Source organism: Ceratotherium simum, chromosome 9, assembly GCF_057802395.1.
Source record: "Ceratotherium simum simum isolate JZ-2026a chromosome 9, ASM5780239v1, whole genome shotgun sequence".
NCBI lineage: Eukaryota > Metazoa > Chordata > Mammalia > Perissodactyla > Rhinocerotidae > Ceratotherium > Ceratotherium simum.
The window spans coordinates 18,719,759-18,739,443 of record NC_141908.1 but is presented as its reverse complement, the minus strand read 5'-3'; the positions used below and the strand labels follow the sequence as shown (position 1 = coordinate 18,739,443).

At 37.4% G+C, this 19,685-nt stretch overlaps 1 protein-coding gene across 1 annotated transcript in view; it reads left to right on the top strand.

Moving 5' to 3' along the window:
- The window catches only part of MAP3K19 (mitogen-activated protein kinase kinase kinase 19), a 55,083-nt gene that overhangs the window by 9,588 nt on the left and 25,810 nt on the right, over window positions 1–19,685 (top strand). Inside the window, exons 3-6 of the mRNA XM_004423874.3 lie at window positions 706–860; window positions 2,639–2,754; window positions 4,649–4,761; window positions 16,890–16,986. Coding sequence (XP_004423931.3) covers window positions 706–860; window positions 2,639–2,754; window positions 4,649–4,761; window positions 16,890–16,986 — 481 coding nt within the window. The remainder of the gene's footprint in view (window positions 1–705; window positions 861–2,638; window positions 2,755–4,648; window positions 4,762–16,889; window positions 16,987–19,685) is intronic.

Genomic DNA, 19,685 nt, shown 5'->3' with positions numbered 1-19,685 from the left:
AATAAACAATTTGGGTAATTTGGCCTTCCAGTAGCTTTTCTGTTCTGAATTATCCAAATTAAATTTTACTTTCATTAAGACAACAAATAGCATCTGTATATCCACCTCCATTTGACTATATAAATACTACAGTTAAATGAGCTGCCTTATTATTATAAATCATTCATTCATTCCGAAAATGTTTATTGAGCATGTGTCAAACACTCTGCTCAGTGGTTTTCATATTTTGGCTCCAATCATCAAAACAACTCTGCCAGGAAGACTGTATTATTCCTACTTTACAGCTGAGAACTCTGAAGGTCAGTGAGTAGGGTTGCCGGATTTTGCAAATAAAAATGCAGGACACTCAGTTAAATTAGAATTTCAGATAAATATCAAATAATTTTTTAATATAATTTTGTCTCAAATGAAAATTTTTCATTGCTTAACTGGGTGCCGCTTATTTTATCAAGGTGATTTTGTTACCTTTTAGCAGAGTGTCCTTGATACATCCCTGTCAGGAAGGTTGAATAACCAGCTTAAGGAGCTAAAATCCAAACCCAGGCCTGTGTTCTTTCAATTTATCAGCTCTGTCTTGACATAGATATTGAGAAAGAATGTATTGAAGTTAAAATGAAAATTTGGCCAAGCAATGAAAATGCAAGGATTGGTACAAACAGCTATGCAGTAAAAACATAACAGAAACAAAGCTTCATGTTTTTAAAGGCATCTGAAGAGTTCCTGGATATAAATTTCCCAAACCAACATGGCTTGACCCCTCTGATGCTGGCTGTGAGAGATGTGGACCTCTTTGAGAGTCTTGATATGTTAACAGTCTACAGACCTGCAGAGGTTCTGTCTGAGCTCCTCAGGCATCGCGCGTGAGTATGAGTGGTCAGTCGGCACCAATGGAAGGGCGTCTATGCCATTGTTATTTATGGAAGTCATTTGTAAACCTAGACATATAGATTGCTATTTAATTATATGTGTTAAATGCACATGCATGTTCATAAAAGGGGCTTTGCTGTTGCAAAGTGATGTACAGATGTTAGACATTGCTATCCATTATTCTCATGATATTGGCCCTTTGCTTTATTTGCTTAAATACTTATTCTTTGGTAGTTACTGGGAATGTTAAATAATTCTTGAGTATGCAGCTCCCTACCCCCAAGATGTTACTAATTATTTCAGAAAGCATTGTCAATTAACAAAAGCAATTTATAGTAGTGATTTCCAGTTATCTAAAAACTACTATAAGCCAACATGCTCTTTTAGGAGGCGGGGAAGTAAAAACTAACTTTTTTTTTAATCAGAGGGTTAATAAGCCATCTCTCGTGTTAGAATTACAGTTTCCTAATAGTGTTTGTTACCTAGATGTCTTGTCATCGAATAAGAACAGATGGCCCAAGTTCTTTCTCAGTATTTCATGTGGATTTTGTTTTGGGAAAAAACAAGGAAGAGAGAGCTTCAATAACAAAAGTATAGTCGAGAATATGAAGATGGAAGTTCGAATCTACTTCAGACTTCGGGGTTAAGAAACAGTTGGGGAGATGGTTAAAAGTGAAGATTACTGGACACCACCCCAGAGATGGTGTTCACTAGGCCTGGAGTGGGGTCCAGAATACTGGAAATCAAATGATGCCACATGGAAAAACACTAATGAAGGCAGCTGTGCAAATTGAGGTCCCAATGAGTTAAGTGACTTGCTTAAGGCCACATATCAAGGTAGTAGCAGTCCCCTGATTCTTGGTCCTATGCTATTTCTTTTGAATCATGACCTTTGATGAATAAGAGAATATTGTTGCAAGTCATAAAACATTACTCTGTCCCATAGCAATAAAGAGATTCAAATTCAAAGGTTTTAGGTGAGAGAACATGATCGGTTTGCTCCTTGACCAGAATATGACTAAGGAAGCAAGTTTTATCATTGTTTCCCTCATCATAATCTGTTAATAGTGTTCTCTCATTTAACCTCTGCATATCTCTGAGCTGACGTCTAATCCTAGGATGCACTACAGCATAGAGAGGACATTCGTGGTGTTGCAAGGAGCCCTACGATCAGCCAGTTGGGTTTAACAACAACAGGGCAAGGCAAAGGACCAAAAAGATCACTCAGAGAGGGGTTTTATGACAAGATGTCTCCACTCAACCAATAGCCTATGAAATAAGCATATGAGCTTAATTTTAAAGAGAGATTCTATGCCATTCTACTATTTTGAATGATAAAACTGCTAGCTGTTAGCATTAGAAAAAGAAATATCAAGAAAGTAAGCAGTTAGCTAAATCATTGGAAAGAAAAAAACTAATCAAGCCAGCTATTTGTGATAAGACAATAGTTTATCAAGATGTTTTTATCTTTACTTGATGTATGCATCATTAAAGAGTTATGAAAATTTTTGTTTAAAGTGGGAAATTTTCTGCAAATATTAGAATGTTTTTAGAATGGGAGTGTGATTAATATATACAGCATATTCCTTTTATTTAAGTCTTGAAAACTTGTCACTCTCTATCTCATACATTTTGAAGTCATTATTGTTGTCCCCAAACTATATAAGATGACTTTTATTTATTTGATGTCAATGTTTTTCCTCTCATATTGGTTTTCTTTTTTAACAGATTTGACTAAATAATCTTTGATGTTTGATTCTGTTCTTCCTAGAGATCCTAAACTCTGTGATTTTAGTGGAAAATCAGCAATACATTATGTGTCACAAATAGAGAGTTTTAGGAAACAGCAGTTATTGGACATTCTAATGAATTCTATGCCAAAACCAGGTAAATATTTCTATTCTCCTTTCAAAATTCCCCAACTATAAAAGCCCTATTAGAAATCTTTCTTTTTCTACATGTATTTAATAGATCCATTTAAAGAAATCAAGCCAACAACTATTTATTGAGCAGTGACTCTGGATAAGGCCCACAACTAGGTGCTTTGAGGGATGGGAAGAGTCTAAGACATGGTCCAAACTTTTGAGAGTGTTCAGTGTGGTCCGGGACACATTACATAAGTCAGAGGAGAAAGACCTTGTTGTGAATTTAAAAGGGAAAGAGGGACTTCCAGTGGTTTTCGAATGCTGGACAAGATATGGAAGGAAGAGAAGAAGAGAGAAGATTTGATATAGGTGGGGAGAAAGGAGTCTGAGCAAAAACATAGAAACAGTCACAGAGAAAACTGTAATGAAATAGTGCCACTGAGTAATGTGTGACTTTGGGAAGCTGCTTGACTTTATTGTTTGGTTGGCTTTTATTTGAAGTTTCTGGGCAGGGAGCAAGGCTGTACCTAAGAAATTTTCATGAAGAGATGAGACTCAATCTGGTCCTTGAAAAACGATGGGATTGGATCTTGTGGAACAGAGGCACTATGCTGTAAGCAAGCGTGATTTATCCCAGGGGCAAACAGGAGACTAGAACCGAAAGTTCATGTCAGGAAAAAGGAACACATGAGATCAGATACATAAAGAAACTGGGTCCATTGAGGACCCATTAAATGTCAGGCTGAAGGACATACTTTTTTTTTCAGTGAAATAGAGTCACTAAAGAATTTTAAGCCAGGGAATGAAGAAAGCCATGTTTTAGGAAAATTAACCTATTCTTAGTGTGTAGAATGGATTCAAAGGACAAGACTCATGGCAGGGAACTCTATTGAGAAACTATAGAAGTGCCTGTGTGTGGTGATAAGCGCCAGAAAAAGAGTCCTTGGGTGTGGTATGGCAGTGGGCCTGAAAGGTGCTGGGTGTGGTGAGTCGCAGAGATATTTGAAAGAAGAATTCGCAGAACTTACTGATGTAAGGCTGATAGAGGAGACACAGAGACAAAAGTTGAGAGAGTTGAGTCAAACATGATTCCTAAGTTTCGGACCTGGGAAGTGGGGAGATGGACATATAATCCACAAAATAGGAGAATGCTCTCTCTCTGAGAGAGAGAGATAGAGAGAGAGAGAGAGAGAGGAGAATTGGGAGAGAGTTGCAAGAAGGAAGGAGTGGGAAACTGTCAAATTGGAAAAGAGGTTACAAGGCAAATGTGGTACGGAAGTGAGAAGTTTCAATGGCAGGATAGAGACAGGATAGATAGCAGAGTAAAGAAGGAAAATATAGTGAAGAAATGAAGGGTCTGAGTATAGATCACTTGTTCAATTTTGCTTCAGTTGCGAGATAAATGGAAGAGCCATTGGAAGAGGAAGAAGTTTTCATCCAAGAGCCCATCCTTATTTGAAGAATCAGGATAGCAAGAGGGGGATGCGTATGAGAGCAATGTTCCTCAGGAACTAACTGGGAGTTCACTGTTTGGTGTTCAGAACTCTGACAATTTAATGTGGCTTCAAGTGCTAGACAGGAAGTGTGCTTAGAGTAAAGCTGAGCGCTTTTATCTTTGGTAACTAGAGCAAATGTAATTTCCAGCATATTGTTAGGGGTTTCACTTAGCAACTTTGCCTAACTTTTTTTTTTTTTAAAACAAATAAAAACCCATCCATTCTGTGGACTCTTGTTCTTACATCTTTTTCTGTGAAAATTATCTCTTGAAGCTTCATCAGGATCCCAGACCACTATTTCAGGAAAATCATTGACAAAATGGAACTGATTTTAGAACCTAGAGCTACATCTTCCTGTGAAATTGGTGAAAATTGCTGGAGATGTCTTATCAAAACACATTATTATGTTTCTTTTGTCAGAAAGACATGCTGAATCATTGCTTGACATTTGTCATGATACAAACTCTTCAACTGATATGATGACAGTTACTAAAAACCAAAATATAATCTTACAAAGCGTAAGCAGCAGTGAGGTAAGATGTTCTCTTTAAAGAAACAAACTAACAAAAAATGGATAACCTACTCCATCTACTACTTTATTTGTGTTGCTTGAATATTTTATAACATTTATATATTACAATTATATTTTTATATGTAATCATGAAGAAATTTAAAGCACAGTTATTGACAGTGTTCTGCAAGTTTAATCTCAGAGCAGTAATTAGCTAGTCAACTCTGAGTCTTAAGCATTGTGTGTGTGTGTGTGTGTGTGTGTGTGTGTATCTAATACCACAGAATATTGTTGCAGTTGAATCCATACTAAATAATAAAATGTAGTTTGTCTCTATGTATGTTAATGTGGAAAAGGAGAAGATCATTAATCTGATCGTGTCAATTCCATCACCGGGTACCACAAAGGAGGTGCCTCCTCTTGGCCCTGGTTGTCACCCCCTGGCCATGATGAATGACTCCACAAAAAGTTCCTCATAGTATAGTAACAGTACTAGTAACAAACATTGTGATCCATAGAAAACAATGGAATGATACCCAAGACATATTACAAACTGGTAACAGTGATTGCCTACAGCAAGAGAATTGGAGATGAACTTTGCACTGTGTACTCATTTGTACCTTTTGAATTTTTATAAAAATTAACACAGCCCAAGCAGTTAAAAATATTACTACTCTATGTTTTATTGGCAAGAAAAAATATGGCCACAAATCTATTTTTAAAAAGTAACGGGGAGGGGCTGGCCCGCTGGCGTAGCAGTTAGGTGCGTGCGCTTCGCTGCGGTGGCCTGGGGTTCGAGGGTTCACATCGATGCACTGCTTGTCAAGCCATGCTGTGGCGGCGTCCCATATAAAGTAGAGGAAGATCAGCACAGATGTTAGCCCAGGGCCAATCTTCCTCACACACACACAAAAAAGTGGTGAGGTATGGGACTAGAATATTTATAAACAATAATGGGGACTTTTGGAGATAGTGGAGTAAAGAACTTTTAGTCCTTTCCTCCTTCCAAAAATCATCCCAAAACAACAACAAAAAAAACCAAAAAACAAAAATTTAATTTTTAAAACTTTGTATTTTGAAATGATTATAGATTCACAAGAACTTGTAAAAATAGTACAGAGAGGTCCTGTGTAACCTTCACCAGCTTTCTCCAATGAGAACTATTATCATGACTATAGTAGATTGGCAAAACTGGGAAATTGACATTGATACAATACAATTACCTAGACTATAGACCTTACTCAGATTTCACTAGTTTTTGCATGCATTCCTTTTTCTTTCTTTTTTTGTTTGTGTGTGTCTGTGTGTACGGTTTTATGACATTTTATCCCCTAAATCACCACAATCAAGATACAGAACCGTTCTGCCACCACAAGGGAATCTCCTTCTGCTACCTCTATAGCCACACCCTCCCCACTCCTCTACCTCGTGGCAACCACTGAACCATTCTCCATCTCTATAATGTCGTTTTGAGAATGTCATATAAATGGAGTTAGCATACATGTACACTTTTGAGATTGGCTTTTTCTACTCAGCATAATGTTCTTGAGATAGAACTAAGTTGTTGTGTCTATCAATAGTTTCTTTGTATTGCTAAGTGGTATTCTATTACAATTATATTTTGTTCCACAGTTTGTTTAGCCATTCATCTGTTGAAAGACATTTGGACTGTTTCCACTTTGCAACTATTACAAATAAAGCTGCTAGGAACATCCATGAACAGATTTTTGTGTGAACTTACGTTTTCATTTCTCTAGGATACAGGCCCAGGAGTCCAATTACTGAGTCATACGGTAAATGTATGTTTAACTTTTAAAAAAACTGCCAAACAATTTTCCAGAGTGGCTCTACCATTTTACATTCTCACCAGCAATGAATGAGAGATCCAGTTTCTCTGTACCCTTGCCAGCATTTGGTACTGTCAGTAATTTTTATTTTGACCACTCTAATAGGTGTATGGTGGTATCGCATTGTGGTTTGAATTTGCATTTCCCTAATGACTAATGTTGAACATTTTTTTGTGTTTATTCGCCGTCAGCATAAATTGTCTGTTCAAATATTTTGTCCATTTTGTGATTGGATTGCTTATTTTCTTACTGTTTGGTTTAGAGAATTCTTAATATATTTTGGGTACGTGATTCACAAATATTTTCTGCTAGTCAATGAGAAAAACTTGGTTTATTTCTTTCACCCTTTTAATAGGTCTTTTATCAAACAGAAGTTTTTAATTTTGATGAAAAGCAATTTATCTATTTTTTCTTTTATGGGTCTTGATTTTTATGTTATATCTAAGAATTCGTTTTTTTTGTTTGTTTGTTTGTTCTTTTTTTTGTGAGGAAGATCAGCCCTGAGCTAACATCCGTGCTAATCCTCCTCTTTTTTTGCTGAGGAAGACCGGCTCTAAGAATTCTTTTACTTGATCTGGGTCCTGGTTACATGAGTGTGTTCAGTTTATAAAAATTCATGAATCTATACACTTATTATATGTGCACTTTTCCAAATGTATGCTACACTTAAAAGTAATAAAAAGGAGAGGGGTATGCCTTCAAATATCTGAGAAAAGAATATGGTTTTCAACCTAGGATTCTATATCCAGACAAACTATAAATCAAGTATTAGAGTTGAATAAAGACATTTTTCAGATACACAAATGCTCAAACATTTTACTTCTCATACACCTTCTAAGGAAGCTACTATAGATAAAAATAGAGGAAAAATTGGATGCATGATTCAGGGAATCCAGGATCCAACACAAGAGAGAAGAAGGAATCATTGGTATAATGAAGAAGACAAGTCCCAGGACTTCAGCCATGTATTGAGTCTAGAGAACAAAGACCTCAGATAACTGGGTGGGGGGTGGGGCGGGGTGGAGGATAGAGATTTCCAGGAAGGAAATGGAACTGATATATAATCTGCACTATTTAAGTAAGTGGAGAGACCACTGGAGGTTGGGAAGATTTAGGCATTCAAAAATAATAATAAGAAGCAAATGAGCAAAACAAAGCAATTAGAAATAAAAACAGGGTTTTGTGCAGGAAAAAAAGTTACACAAGAAAGAAAATGTCATTATACCACACTACTGTTGTACTACTGTGTAGTGCCAGATCCACATAATCATAATTTGAACTTTGTTTACAACAAAAAGAGAGGATGAATTTGTTGGGAAAATGAGGGTGGGATATAAGAATATTAAATTGTCAACTATGGTAATAAGAAGCCAACAGATAATGTCTCACTTTGATTCTTCAAGAGATAGCAGAATAAAAAAAAAAACAGTTAAAATGTTGGAGGTGGTTGCCTATGAAGGGAAGGGTGGGGAAGGAAACCGATGGTCTTTTTGTTGTATCTTTTACCATTATTTGACTTTTTTAAAATGTGCAAGTTTGACAAAAGTTAAAATTAATTAAAATACAGAAGTGGTTAGGGCTGGCCCTGTGGCTTAACGGTTAAGTACTTGCGCTCTGCTACTGGCGCCCAGGTTCGGATCCCGAGCACTCACTGAGGCACTGCTTCTCCGGCCATGCTGAGGCTGCGTCCCACATACAGCAACTAGAAGGATGTGCAACTATGACGTACAACTATCTACTGGGCCTTTGGGGAAAAAAAAGGAGGAGGATTGGCAATAGATGTTAGCTCAGAGCCGGTCTTCCTCAGCAAAAAGAGGAGGATTAGCATGGATGTTAGCTCAGGGCTGATCTTCCTCACACACACACACACAAAATATAGAAGTGGTTAAATCAGGACTCCACTGGGGTATGGGCTGGGATGGGATAGAATGGAAACTTTTATTTTTTAATAGTATTTGAATATTTTAACTTTGTGCATTTACAACGTTTCTAAAAAGGTTAGTCTGCTTCTTACCAAAGTTGCTTTAGTACAGTGGTTCTCAACAGGGGTGATTTTGCCCCCCAGACAGGCATTTGGCAATACTTAGACACATTTTTGGCATCATAACTGGGGTGGAGGTGCTACTGGCATCTAGTGGGTAGAAGCCAGGGATGCTGATAAACATCCTACAAAGCACAGGACAGGCCCCCACAACAAGGAATTATCCAGCCCCAAATGTCAGTAATGCTGAGGCTGAGAAACCCTGCTATGTAGTAGGTTTTGTTACAACATTGAAGTTGTGTTTTTGGTTACTAATATTACACAGTAATCAAAATAAAATACCTAAAGACCAATCTTGAAAGTGAGTGTCCTGGATTAGAAATTGATAAACAAAAACATGTTTATTTTTTATTTTTTTATGGTATATTTGAGCAGCTTTCTTTTTAAAAGGACTAAAAATCCCACCATATTAGTACATTTTTTCCAAGCAACTTTAAAACATTTTTTTGAACTTTCACTCTATATTTTTCTTATGGGTGAAATAACTTTAAACTCATTTCTTAAGGAGAAATAGACTCTTCGACTATTGAACTTGCCTTTCTCTATGGTTTACATTGCCAAAGCCAAGGTCATCCTTCACTTCTTTTCTTTGAATGAAAGTTTGCTTTTCTTTTCAGCTGTCTGCAATAGGTCTTTATAATTTACAAATATAAGCAGCTGTGTTGGTTGTGGGATTGCTCCTGAGAGGCTCTTCATAGCTTCTCCCAATCCTTTTTCATCTAAGGAGAATCTTTTTTCCAAATTTAATTACGTATGATTACTATGCCTCTTTTCTGCATATTTGGCATTCTGTTTGCAGATCAGAACGCTCTGCTCTGCTTCTACTCTATTGTCGCCTTTTGCGTTATTGTCAATGGTTTATGAAATCCATCTGTGTTTGGGATACACTATTCTAATATTTTCTCTCCTTCACTCACAACTGTTATTATTTCAATTCTCTTCCTTATGGCCCCCAAGCATATCTTAAAGTCTTTCGTATTTAGCATTCTAAATTAAATTAGAAAATTCTGAGCTGTCTCTGCTTTAGAGTCTTCGTTTCTATGATAACCTTCAAAGTAGGTATTGTTCCCTACACCCTTTTTTTTTTGTGATGCTTATGGTTTTTCAGTTTATTCTATGGAAGAAATTTCTGTCAGATGCTTGTTGGTATCACACATCTTTTATTTTTTCTCGTGCAAAACTTAACAATTAGGTTGAAGTATCCTTTCTCTTAATTTTACTTATTGTTATGGATTCTTGTCTTTCTGGTTCTTGTTGAGATTCTTTGTTTTGAACTTTTCATGGTAGTAAGAGAACAGAGTGTTTAAGAGTTCTGGAACCAGATTTCAGAGTCTGGGTGTGAATTCTGGCTCTACCACTGGTTAGTTATGTGACCTTGGGTAAGTTACTTAACTTCTCTGGGCCTCATGTGTAAAAAGAAGACATTAGTTCCTACTTTTAGAGTTGTTGTGAGGATTAAATTAGGAAGTATATATAAGATGCATAGAACAGTCTCTGGCGCTATGTAATGCTATGTAAATGCTAGTCATTGTTATCGATTTTGTAGATAGGTGCCCACACTCTGTGTCTTCTAACTTTTCCTAAAGAACCAACTAATACATGAACTGAGCAGTTGAGACTGACCACACAGCCCATTAATCAACCTGACGTGAGAACCAGTTTATTTTCCAAAGTTTAGCAGAGGGCTGTTATTTTCCAAAGTTGAGCATAAAAATTTCATTGAATCACTGTAATTATATGAAATGGTAGAAATATGTTTTGAAGTCTCATAGAATGTTCTAGACTAAGAGTCTGAACAAAAGCTATATATATTAAAAAGAAAAATTCAACGGCCAATAAGCATCTGAAACTATCTCCAACTTTTCTACTAATCAAAATATGCACAAACAACAAGATGACCATTCTATATATTACATGACTAAAAATGAAGTGATGGAGGGAGAAGATGTAGTGTAACACACTCATGCACGACTGGTGGAGAGTAAGTTATAAGTGTAAACTTTACTTTTATTTATTTATTTTTTGTGAGGAAGATCAGCCCTGAGCTAACATCTGCCAATCCTCCTCTTTTTGCTGAGGAAGACTGGCCCTGGGCTAACATCCATGCCTATCTTCCTCCACTTTATATGGGACGCCGCCACAGCATGGCTTGACAAGTGGTGCGTCGGTGCGTGCATGGGATCTGAACCGGCAAACCCCGGGCCGCCGCAGCGGAACGCGTGCACTTAACTGCTTGTGCCTCCGGGCCGGCCCCTAAACTTTACTTTTAAAGCTGTCTGTGATGGCAATGAAAAGAAAGCTGGGGTAGCAGTACTCATATCAGACAAAATAGACTTTAAAACAAAAACTGTAAAAAGAGACAAAGAAGGGCATTACATAATGATCAAGGGAACAATCCAACAAGAGGATATAACACTTGTAAATATCTACGCACCCAATGTAGGTGCACCTAAATATATAAAGCAATTATTAACAGACATAAAAACAGAAATAGACAGTAACACAATAATAGTAGGGGACTTTAACACTCCACTTACACCAACAGATAGATCATCCAAACAGAAGATCAATAAGGAAACATTGGCCTTAAATGACACCTTAGAACAGATGGACCTAGTAGATATATACAGAGCATTCCATCCAAAAACCGAAGAATACACGTTCTTTTCAAATGCACATGGAACATTCTCCAAGATTGATCACATATTAGGCCACAAAACAAGTCTCCATAAATTTAAGAAGATTGAAATAATACCAAGCATCTTTTCTGACCACAAAGGTATGAAACTAGAAATCAACTATAGGAAGAAAATCAGAAAAGCCACAAATACATGGAGATTAAACAAAATGCTACTGAACAACGACTGGGTTAACGAAGAAATCAAAGAAGAAATAAAAAATACCTGGAGACAAACGAAAATGAAAATACGACATGCCAGAATTTATGGGATACAGCAAAAGCGGTTCTAAGAGGGAAGTTTATAGCGATACAGGCCTATCTCAACAAACAAGAAAAATCTCAAATAAACAATCTAAAAATGCACCTAAAGGAACTGGAAAAAGAAGAACAAACAAAGCCCAAAATCAGTAGAAGAAGGGAAATAATAAAAATCAGAGCAGAAATAAATGAAATAGAGACCAAAAAAACAATAGAAAAAATGAATAAAACCAAGAGCTGGTTCTTTGAAAAGATCAACAAAATAGACAAACCTTTAGCTAGACTCACCAAGAAAAAAAGAGAGAAGGCACAAATAAGTAAAATCAGAAATGAAAGAGGAGAGGTTACAACAGACACCTCAGAAATACAAAAGATTATAAGAGAATACTATGAAAAACTATATGCCAACCAATTCGACAATCTGGAAGAAATGGATAAATTCTTAGAATCATACAACCTTCCAAAACTGGATCAAGAAGAAGTGGAGAATTTGAATAGACCAATCACCAGTAAGGAGATCGAAACAGTAATCAAAAACCTCCCCAAAAATAAAAGTCCAGGACCAGACGGCTTCCCTGGTGAATTCTACCAAACATTCAAAGAAGACTTAATACCTATCCTTCTCAAACTCTTCCAAAAAATTGAGGAGGGGGGGAAGCTCCCTAACTCATTCTACGAAGCTGACATTACCCTGATACCAAAACCAGACAAGGACAACACAAAAAAAGAAAATTACAGGCCAATATCACTGATGAACATCGATGCGAAAATCCTCAACAAAATACTAGCAAATCGCATACAACAATACGTTAAAACACCATGATCAAGTGGGATTTATTCCAGGGATGCAGGGATGGTTTAACATTCGCAAATCAATCAACGTAATACACCACATTAATAAAATGAAGAACAAAAATCACATGATCATCTCAATAGATGCAGAGAAAGCATTTGACAAGATCCAGCACCCATTTATGATAAAAACTCTGAATAAAATGGGTATAGAAGGAAAGTACCTCAACATAATAAAGACCATATATGAGAAACCCACAGCTAATATCATCCTCAATGGTGAAAAACTGAAAGCTATCCCTCTAAGAACAGGAACCAGACAAGGATGCCCACTGTCACCACTCCTATTTAACATAGTATTGGAAGTCCTAGCCAGAGCAATCAGGCAAGAGAAAGAAATAAAAGGGATCCAAATTGGAAAGGAAGAAGTGAAACTGTCACTATTTGCAGATGACATGATTTTATATATAGAAAACCCTAAAGAATCCACCAGAAAACTTTTAGAAGTAATAAACGAATATGGTAAAGTTGCAGGATACAAAATCAACATACACAAATCAGTTGCATTTCTGTACACTAACAACGAAGTAGCAGAAAGAGAAATTAAGAATACCATCCCATTTACAATTGCAACAAAAATAATAAAATACCTAGGAATAAATTTAACCAAAGAGGTGAAAGATCTGTACACCGAAAACTATAAAACATTTCTGAAAGAAATTGAAGAAGACACAAAGAAATGGAAAGATATTCCGTGCTCTTGGATTGGAAGAATTAACATAGTTAAGATGTCCATACTTCCTAAAGCCATCTATAGATTCAATGCAATCCCTATCAAAGTTCCAACAACATTTTTCACAGAAATAGAACAAAGAATCCTAAAATTCATATGGAACAACAAAAGACCCGAATAGCTAAAGGAATCCTGAGAAAAAGAACAAAGCTGGAGGTATCACACTCCCTGATATCAAAATATACTACAAAGCTATAGTAACCAAAACAGCATGGTACTGGCACAAAAACAGACACACAGATCAATGGAATAGAATCGAAAGCCCAGAAATAAACCCACACATCTATGGACAGCTAATCTTTGACAAAGGAGCCAAGAACATACAATGGGGAAAAGAAAGTCTCTTCAACAAATGGTGTTGGGAAAACTGGATAGCCATATGCAAAAATGAAAGTAGATCCTTACCTTACACCATACACAAAAATTAACTCCAAATGGATTAAAGACTTGAATGTAAGACCTGAAACTGTGAAAGTTCTAGAAGAAAACATAGGCAGTACGCTCTTCGACATCGGTCTTAGCAACATCTTTTCAAACACCACATCTGACCGGGCAAGAGAAACAATAGAAAAAATAAACAAATGGGACTACATCAAACTAAAAAGCTTCTGCACAGCAAAGGAAACCATCAACAAAACGAAAAGACAACCTAACAATTGGGAGAAGATATTTGCAAACCATACATCTGATAAGGGCTTAATCTCCAAAATATATAAAGAACTCATGCATCTCAACAACAAAAACTACCAACCCAATTAAAAAATGGGCAAAAGACCTGAACAGACATTTCTCCAAAGAAGATATACAGATGGCCAACAGACACATGAAAAGATGTTCAAAATCACTAACTATCAGGGAAATGCAAATCAAAACTACAATGAGATATCACCTCACGCCTGTCAGAATGGCTATAATTAACAAGACAGGAAACAACATGTGTTGGAGAGGATGTGGAGAGAAAGGAACTCTCATACACTGCTGGTGGGAGTGCAAACTGGTGCAGCCACTATGGAAAACAGTGTGGAGATTCCTCAAAAAATCAAGGATAGAACTACCATATGATCCAGCTATTCCACTGTTGGGTATTTATCCAAAGAACTTGAAAACACCAATTTGCAAAGGTACATGCACCCCTGTGTTCATTGCAGCCTTATTCACAATAGCCAAGACTTGGAAGCAACCTAAGTGCCCATCAAGGGACGAATGGATAAAGAAGCTGTGGTATATATACACAATGGAATACTACTCAGCCATAAGAAATGACGAAATCCAGCCATTTGTGACAACATGGATGGACATTGAGGGTATAATGCAAAGTGAAATAAGTCAGAGGGAGAAGGCCAAATACCGTATGATTTCCTTCATTAAGTAGTAGATAATAACAACAATAAACAAACACATAGGGACAGAGATTGGATTGGTGGTTACCAGAGGGGAAGGGGGGAGGGAGGAGGGTGAAAGGGATAATTCGGTACATGTGTGTGGTGATGGGTTGTAATTAGTATTTTGGTGGTGAACATGATGTAGTCCATGCAGAAATAGAAGTACAATGATGTACACCTGAAATTTTTGCAATGTTATAAACCAATGTTACTGCAATAAAAAAAAAAAAAAAAAAAAAAAAAGCTGTCTGTGAAGCAAACTTAAAATTTCTCATACTCGGGCCAGCCCGTGGCTTAGTGGTTAAGTGCGCACGCTCCGCTACTGGTGGCCCGGGTTCGGATCCCGGGCACGCACCTACGCACCACTTCTCCAGCCATGCTGAGGCCGCGTCCCACATACAGCAACTAGAAGGATGTGCAACTATGACGTACAACTATCTACTGGGCCTTTGGGGGAAAAAAAGGAGGAGGATTGGCAATAGATGTTAGCTCAGAGCCGGTCTTCCTCAGCAAAAAGAGAAGGATTAGCATGGATGTTAGCTCAGGGCTGATTTTCCTCACAGAAAAAAAAAAAAAAATTTATCATACTCTTTGGATCAATAATTCTATATCTAGGAATCTACTCTAAAGACATAATGCAAAATTGGGTTATTAATTGCAAAGATGTTCACAGCACTTTGTGTAATAGTGAATAATTAAAAACTGCCTAATAAGCATTATGGGGCTTTTATTGTAAGACTCATGGGGCTTACTAAACACTTTTATGACCCCCTCATAGATATTGGTAGAAAGAAAGAAATTTAAAATTCCATTAAAACGGTGTTTACTTAGTAAATTGCTATGTAATTTATACTTGCCTTAAACAAAAAAGCCAGATACAAAATTATATGATACAACTATATTTGTAAATACTTAGGAAAAAGACAAAGAAATATGATATCTATGTTCACAATGTTTGCTTTTTATTTGTAGGATTATAGGTGATTTTTTCTCTTGCTTTTTAAAAAATACTTTTTTGTATTTCCGTATATTCTAAAAAGAATAACCCCCCCTTCTTTGTAATTGGACGATGGGGAGAAGAAATTTGCCAGATATTGGTAGAATTTTTAAATGCAGAGAAGGATAAACAGTGGAATTGACAACAGCGTAGGATGAGGCTGAACCAGTCCAGGCCTCCCATCTGCCGCTAACAACCAGGATGGTCTGCGTAGGGCACCTAACCTTTGCCAGGAGGTAGAAAATGCTTTAAAAAGCATGTTCTGCTGCATCAAAGTAAGGTATGACAACTAAGTTATTATGATTGACCATCTAAAGTATTTTAATGGCAGTATAAATGGAGGGTTTTATTTGTATTATTTTTTGTGATAATTAAAATGAACAAAGCAGGAAAGAAAAGATTCCCAAACTCTCTCGGGAATTAATAAGTGAAATGTCAGAGGGTTTGTGATGAAGACTGCCTGCTTGTCTGACAGGCATCTGCATTTAGGGCAAAGACTTTTTATCCAACAGTCTCCTTAAATAGGTGGTTCACCCAGATCAGTCACAAAAGCCAGGGAGCTAGTAGTAGCTCCGTCTACTACTACACAACACAACGTCTGTGTTGTGATGGGATATTTTGACTACTACTTGCATCTGTCACTGTTCTAGACAGTAAAAAGGGCAAAATCATTAGTAACAATTTCTAATGAAGGAAACTATCAACAACAATGAATTCTAATAAGAAAACATTTCTTCTTTAGAGAGTGGGGAGTTGTTTTTATAAATCAATTTGGTTTTCAACCATGTTTTTCTGCATAATGATTATTTACTAGAAGGAATAAAGGAAGTTTGAGATTCTGTGTGCCATGATTAGATCAGAAAGCTGTCAGAGTGAAAACTTTAATCAGGTTTGCTGCCTCTTTTCAGTCTAGGGTTATATCTGAAGCTTCCATACGGGGCAGGGATTTCCACCCTCACTATTTGTAAATGATGCTCGAGGGAGGCATTATGGAAAAGATCATGTTCCTTTGGGGTTGTTCACTGTGACTGTAGCCAAAGGATTCTTTCCAGTTACCCACCTAGATGGGATTTGTGGCAGCTTAGCAGCCTGGATGCTGACGTGATCAAGTATAAAATATCAAATTTCTGTGTGTCTATGTGATTTCAGCTTTGATCTTCGTTTTTGATTATGCAATTAATCACATCTGTCTGAGCCTGGTGCTCCGGGGGCGGATACTTTCTCATTATTGTAGTCCTAAATACTTTATCCAATTTAAAAGGAATCCACAGTGTGAAACCTTAGCCTAGAAAAATCAACATTCACTCTGCCAACATAGTAGTACATTGAATAACTGAGTTTTTGTTTTATGATATTTCAGGAGTTTGACCAGGACGATGACTGCAGTCATTCCATATTGGCTAGTGAAGAAGGAGATCTGAGTGGTGATGGACAAGACTCGCAACCCAGGACAGAAGGTATCCGGCTTCTGTCCTTGATGTGTTTACAAAGAAAACGTTGATTATTTGGATTTTCCCCCTAATTTCAGAACTCCTCAGTGCAGACCTTTGAAAACGCATAAAAGCACATGGAAAAGAAAACCCACTCATATTCCTATCCTTTGGTCCACATCTGAATCAGTGAGTCTTGGCAAGTTGCCCCTGACCAAAGGGGCATCCGTCTTCTGGCTCTTCTCTTTGTTTCACCCCATTCCAGCTCAGCCAGCCATTCTCTGCCCCTTTCCTTTGTGTTCGATAATATCTTCCCCCCATTTCTTTCCTCTCAGAATCTTCCGTCAGCCCCAGGGATCTGTTCTCTTCCAGAACCAAGCATTTGTCCATCAGCTGTTGTCCTGGAGCTCCTCTTTTGAGGGGAAGACGGGGGACTGAAAAAGGCACTAAAGTTCCAAGTCTCAGTCTTTTATTCTATGAGGCCATAAGTCTGGAATTTTCCAGAATAACACACATTCCAAATATGTTATCCTGTCATACCCATAGGCGTCCTTGCATTTAACAGACCACAAGGCATTTGCAGATTCTCGATTCAGAAAAGAGTTGCCACAGCTATTGCATTTGTTGATTCGCCTGTAAACTTCTTAAATTAAATATTTATTCGAACTGCTGCAGTTTCTCTCTGGCAATTTTCTGACTCCAGGGAAGCTGCTGTCTTGGATGTCCTTTTCCCCTCATCCCTGTCAACCTCCCAGAACGCTGCAGTGCTGTCCTAGCCACGGCCTCCTGTGGCCTCTTGTGCGATGCCGCCCTCTCCTGGGGAGCCTCCTGCCTTTCTCAAACACACGGAATCTCCTTTCCCCAGGCTGAGAGCAGAGAATAATTTCATAGCATTTGAAATTATTAACACCGTGAACCCTGAACCCTGAAAGACCTAATCAAAATAAAAAAAATCCTGGTCCCCTTCCAAAGAGTCCTTGTGGTCTGCCTTTGACCTGCAAAGACTTCAAAGCCGAGTTCTCAGAAGCCCAACTGTATCCCAAGCATCTTCCAAGAGGTTAAATAGTTTATTCTGCTCAATTTGGAGATGACTTGCCATTTGAGGTGCTAGTATTTCTTTTTAAGTTGATTTGTGGTATATTATGTTTTCATATAGGAGCCATACACTTATGCAGCATCTTCAGTAAGCTCTTGCAGGTTTAAGCTTTAATAACTTGGGTTACAAACTTGAAAGAAGCAATTATTTTTCTGATAAATTTTCTTCTCATAGTTGATAGAGTCTTCAGTTGAGCTAGTTATACTCTTTTAGTCACGAAGTCTGAAATAAAAATGTCTAGGGCATTCTTGTGCATTGTATTCATCTTAAATATCAATAAATCTCTTTAAATCCCATTTACATGTTGTTTCTAACATACTCCAAGTTGTTAATGTTTGAAGTGCTTGCATTCTTTGTGAAGACTTTATGCATATACCATGTGACTATTTATTTTGTTGTAGATATACACATTTAATCATTTAGTTTATATCTGTTTGTCCATTGTATTATTATTCTATTAAACAGGGAGCATCACCAACTAAAAAATGTATGTATATATTCCATAATGTTTGGATCACTCCCACAGACATTAACAACTAAGTATTCCTGCAGCATGCATTTGCTTTTTAATGGGCTTTTATAGATGGTAATGTGTAAAATACAATTTATAGACCGCTCAAAAATTCCTCATCCTTTTCCTTAGTATAAAAATCTTCTTACACTCCCCAATCAGCTATTTTCACAGAACAGAGATGCAAACCTGGTAGACTGAAAATTGAGCATGTAAAATTACTCTTCTCATGAGTGAATAAAAACCTATTTCCTGAAATTACTGGGCTTAAAGAAAACTTTTTTTAATACAGTGTATATCCATTAGGATTCTTAGCTGCAAATAACAGAATCTGCTCTAGTTGGGTTAAAAAGGAAGGAAGTTTTAAAAGATATTAGAAAGTTCATAGACCGTTGAAAAACCAAAGAGAAGAACAGAACTCTAGGTTAAATTGTCAGGAAGAATTCTCGTTAACTACATCTCAAAACTGCCCACTACTCACCCCCAAATCATGCTGCTTCTGCCACAACCAGGGAGCTGTCCCACATCAGCCTTAGAACCTCCTCCCTCTACTGACACCCACATCAGCAGAAAGGATGCCCGCACCTTTTCTTTTTTCTTGTACCTCACATGAATATGTCTGTTAGCTTTCTTTTTTTTCTTTTTTTTTTTTTGAGGAAGATCAGCCCTGAGCTAACATCCATGCCAATCCTCCTCTTTGTGCTGAGGAAGACTAGCCCTGGGCTAACATCTGTGCCCATCTTCCTCCAGTTTATATGGGACGCCGCCACAGCATGGCCTGACAAGTGGTGCATCTGTGCGCGCCCGGGATCCAAACCCCGGACCGCCAGCAGCGAAGCGCGCGCACTTAACCGCTACGCCACCGGGCAAGCCCCATCAAGTTAGCTTTCTGAACCCGTGGCAAAGGAGACTGGAAAATGTAGTTTTAAGATTCTGTGTTGAAATTCACAGTTTAGGAAATTATCAAAACATGGAGAGAATATCAAAATATTTTGAACCTTGATGCCTATCAATTTAAACAGAACAAGCAGAAAATGTAGGAAAGTAAGACTTTTCTAAAGAAAATCATTTTTCTTCATTGAATGAATTAGGCTGGGCCAATTTTAAGTTTTCGTTTTA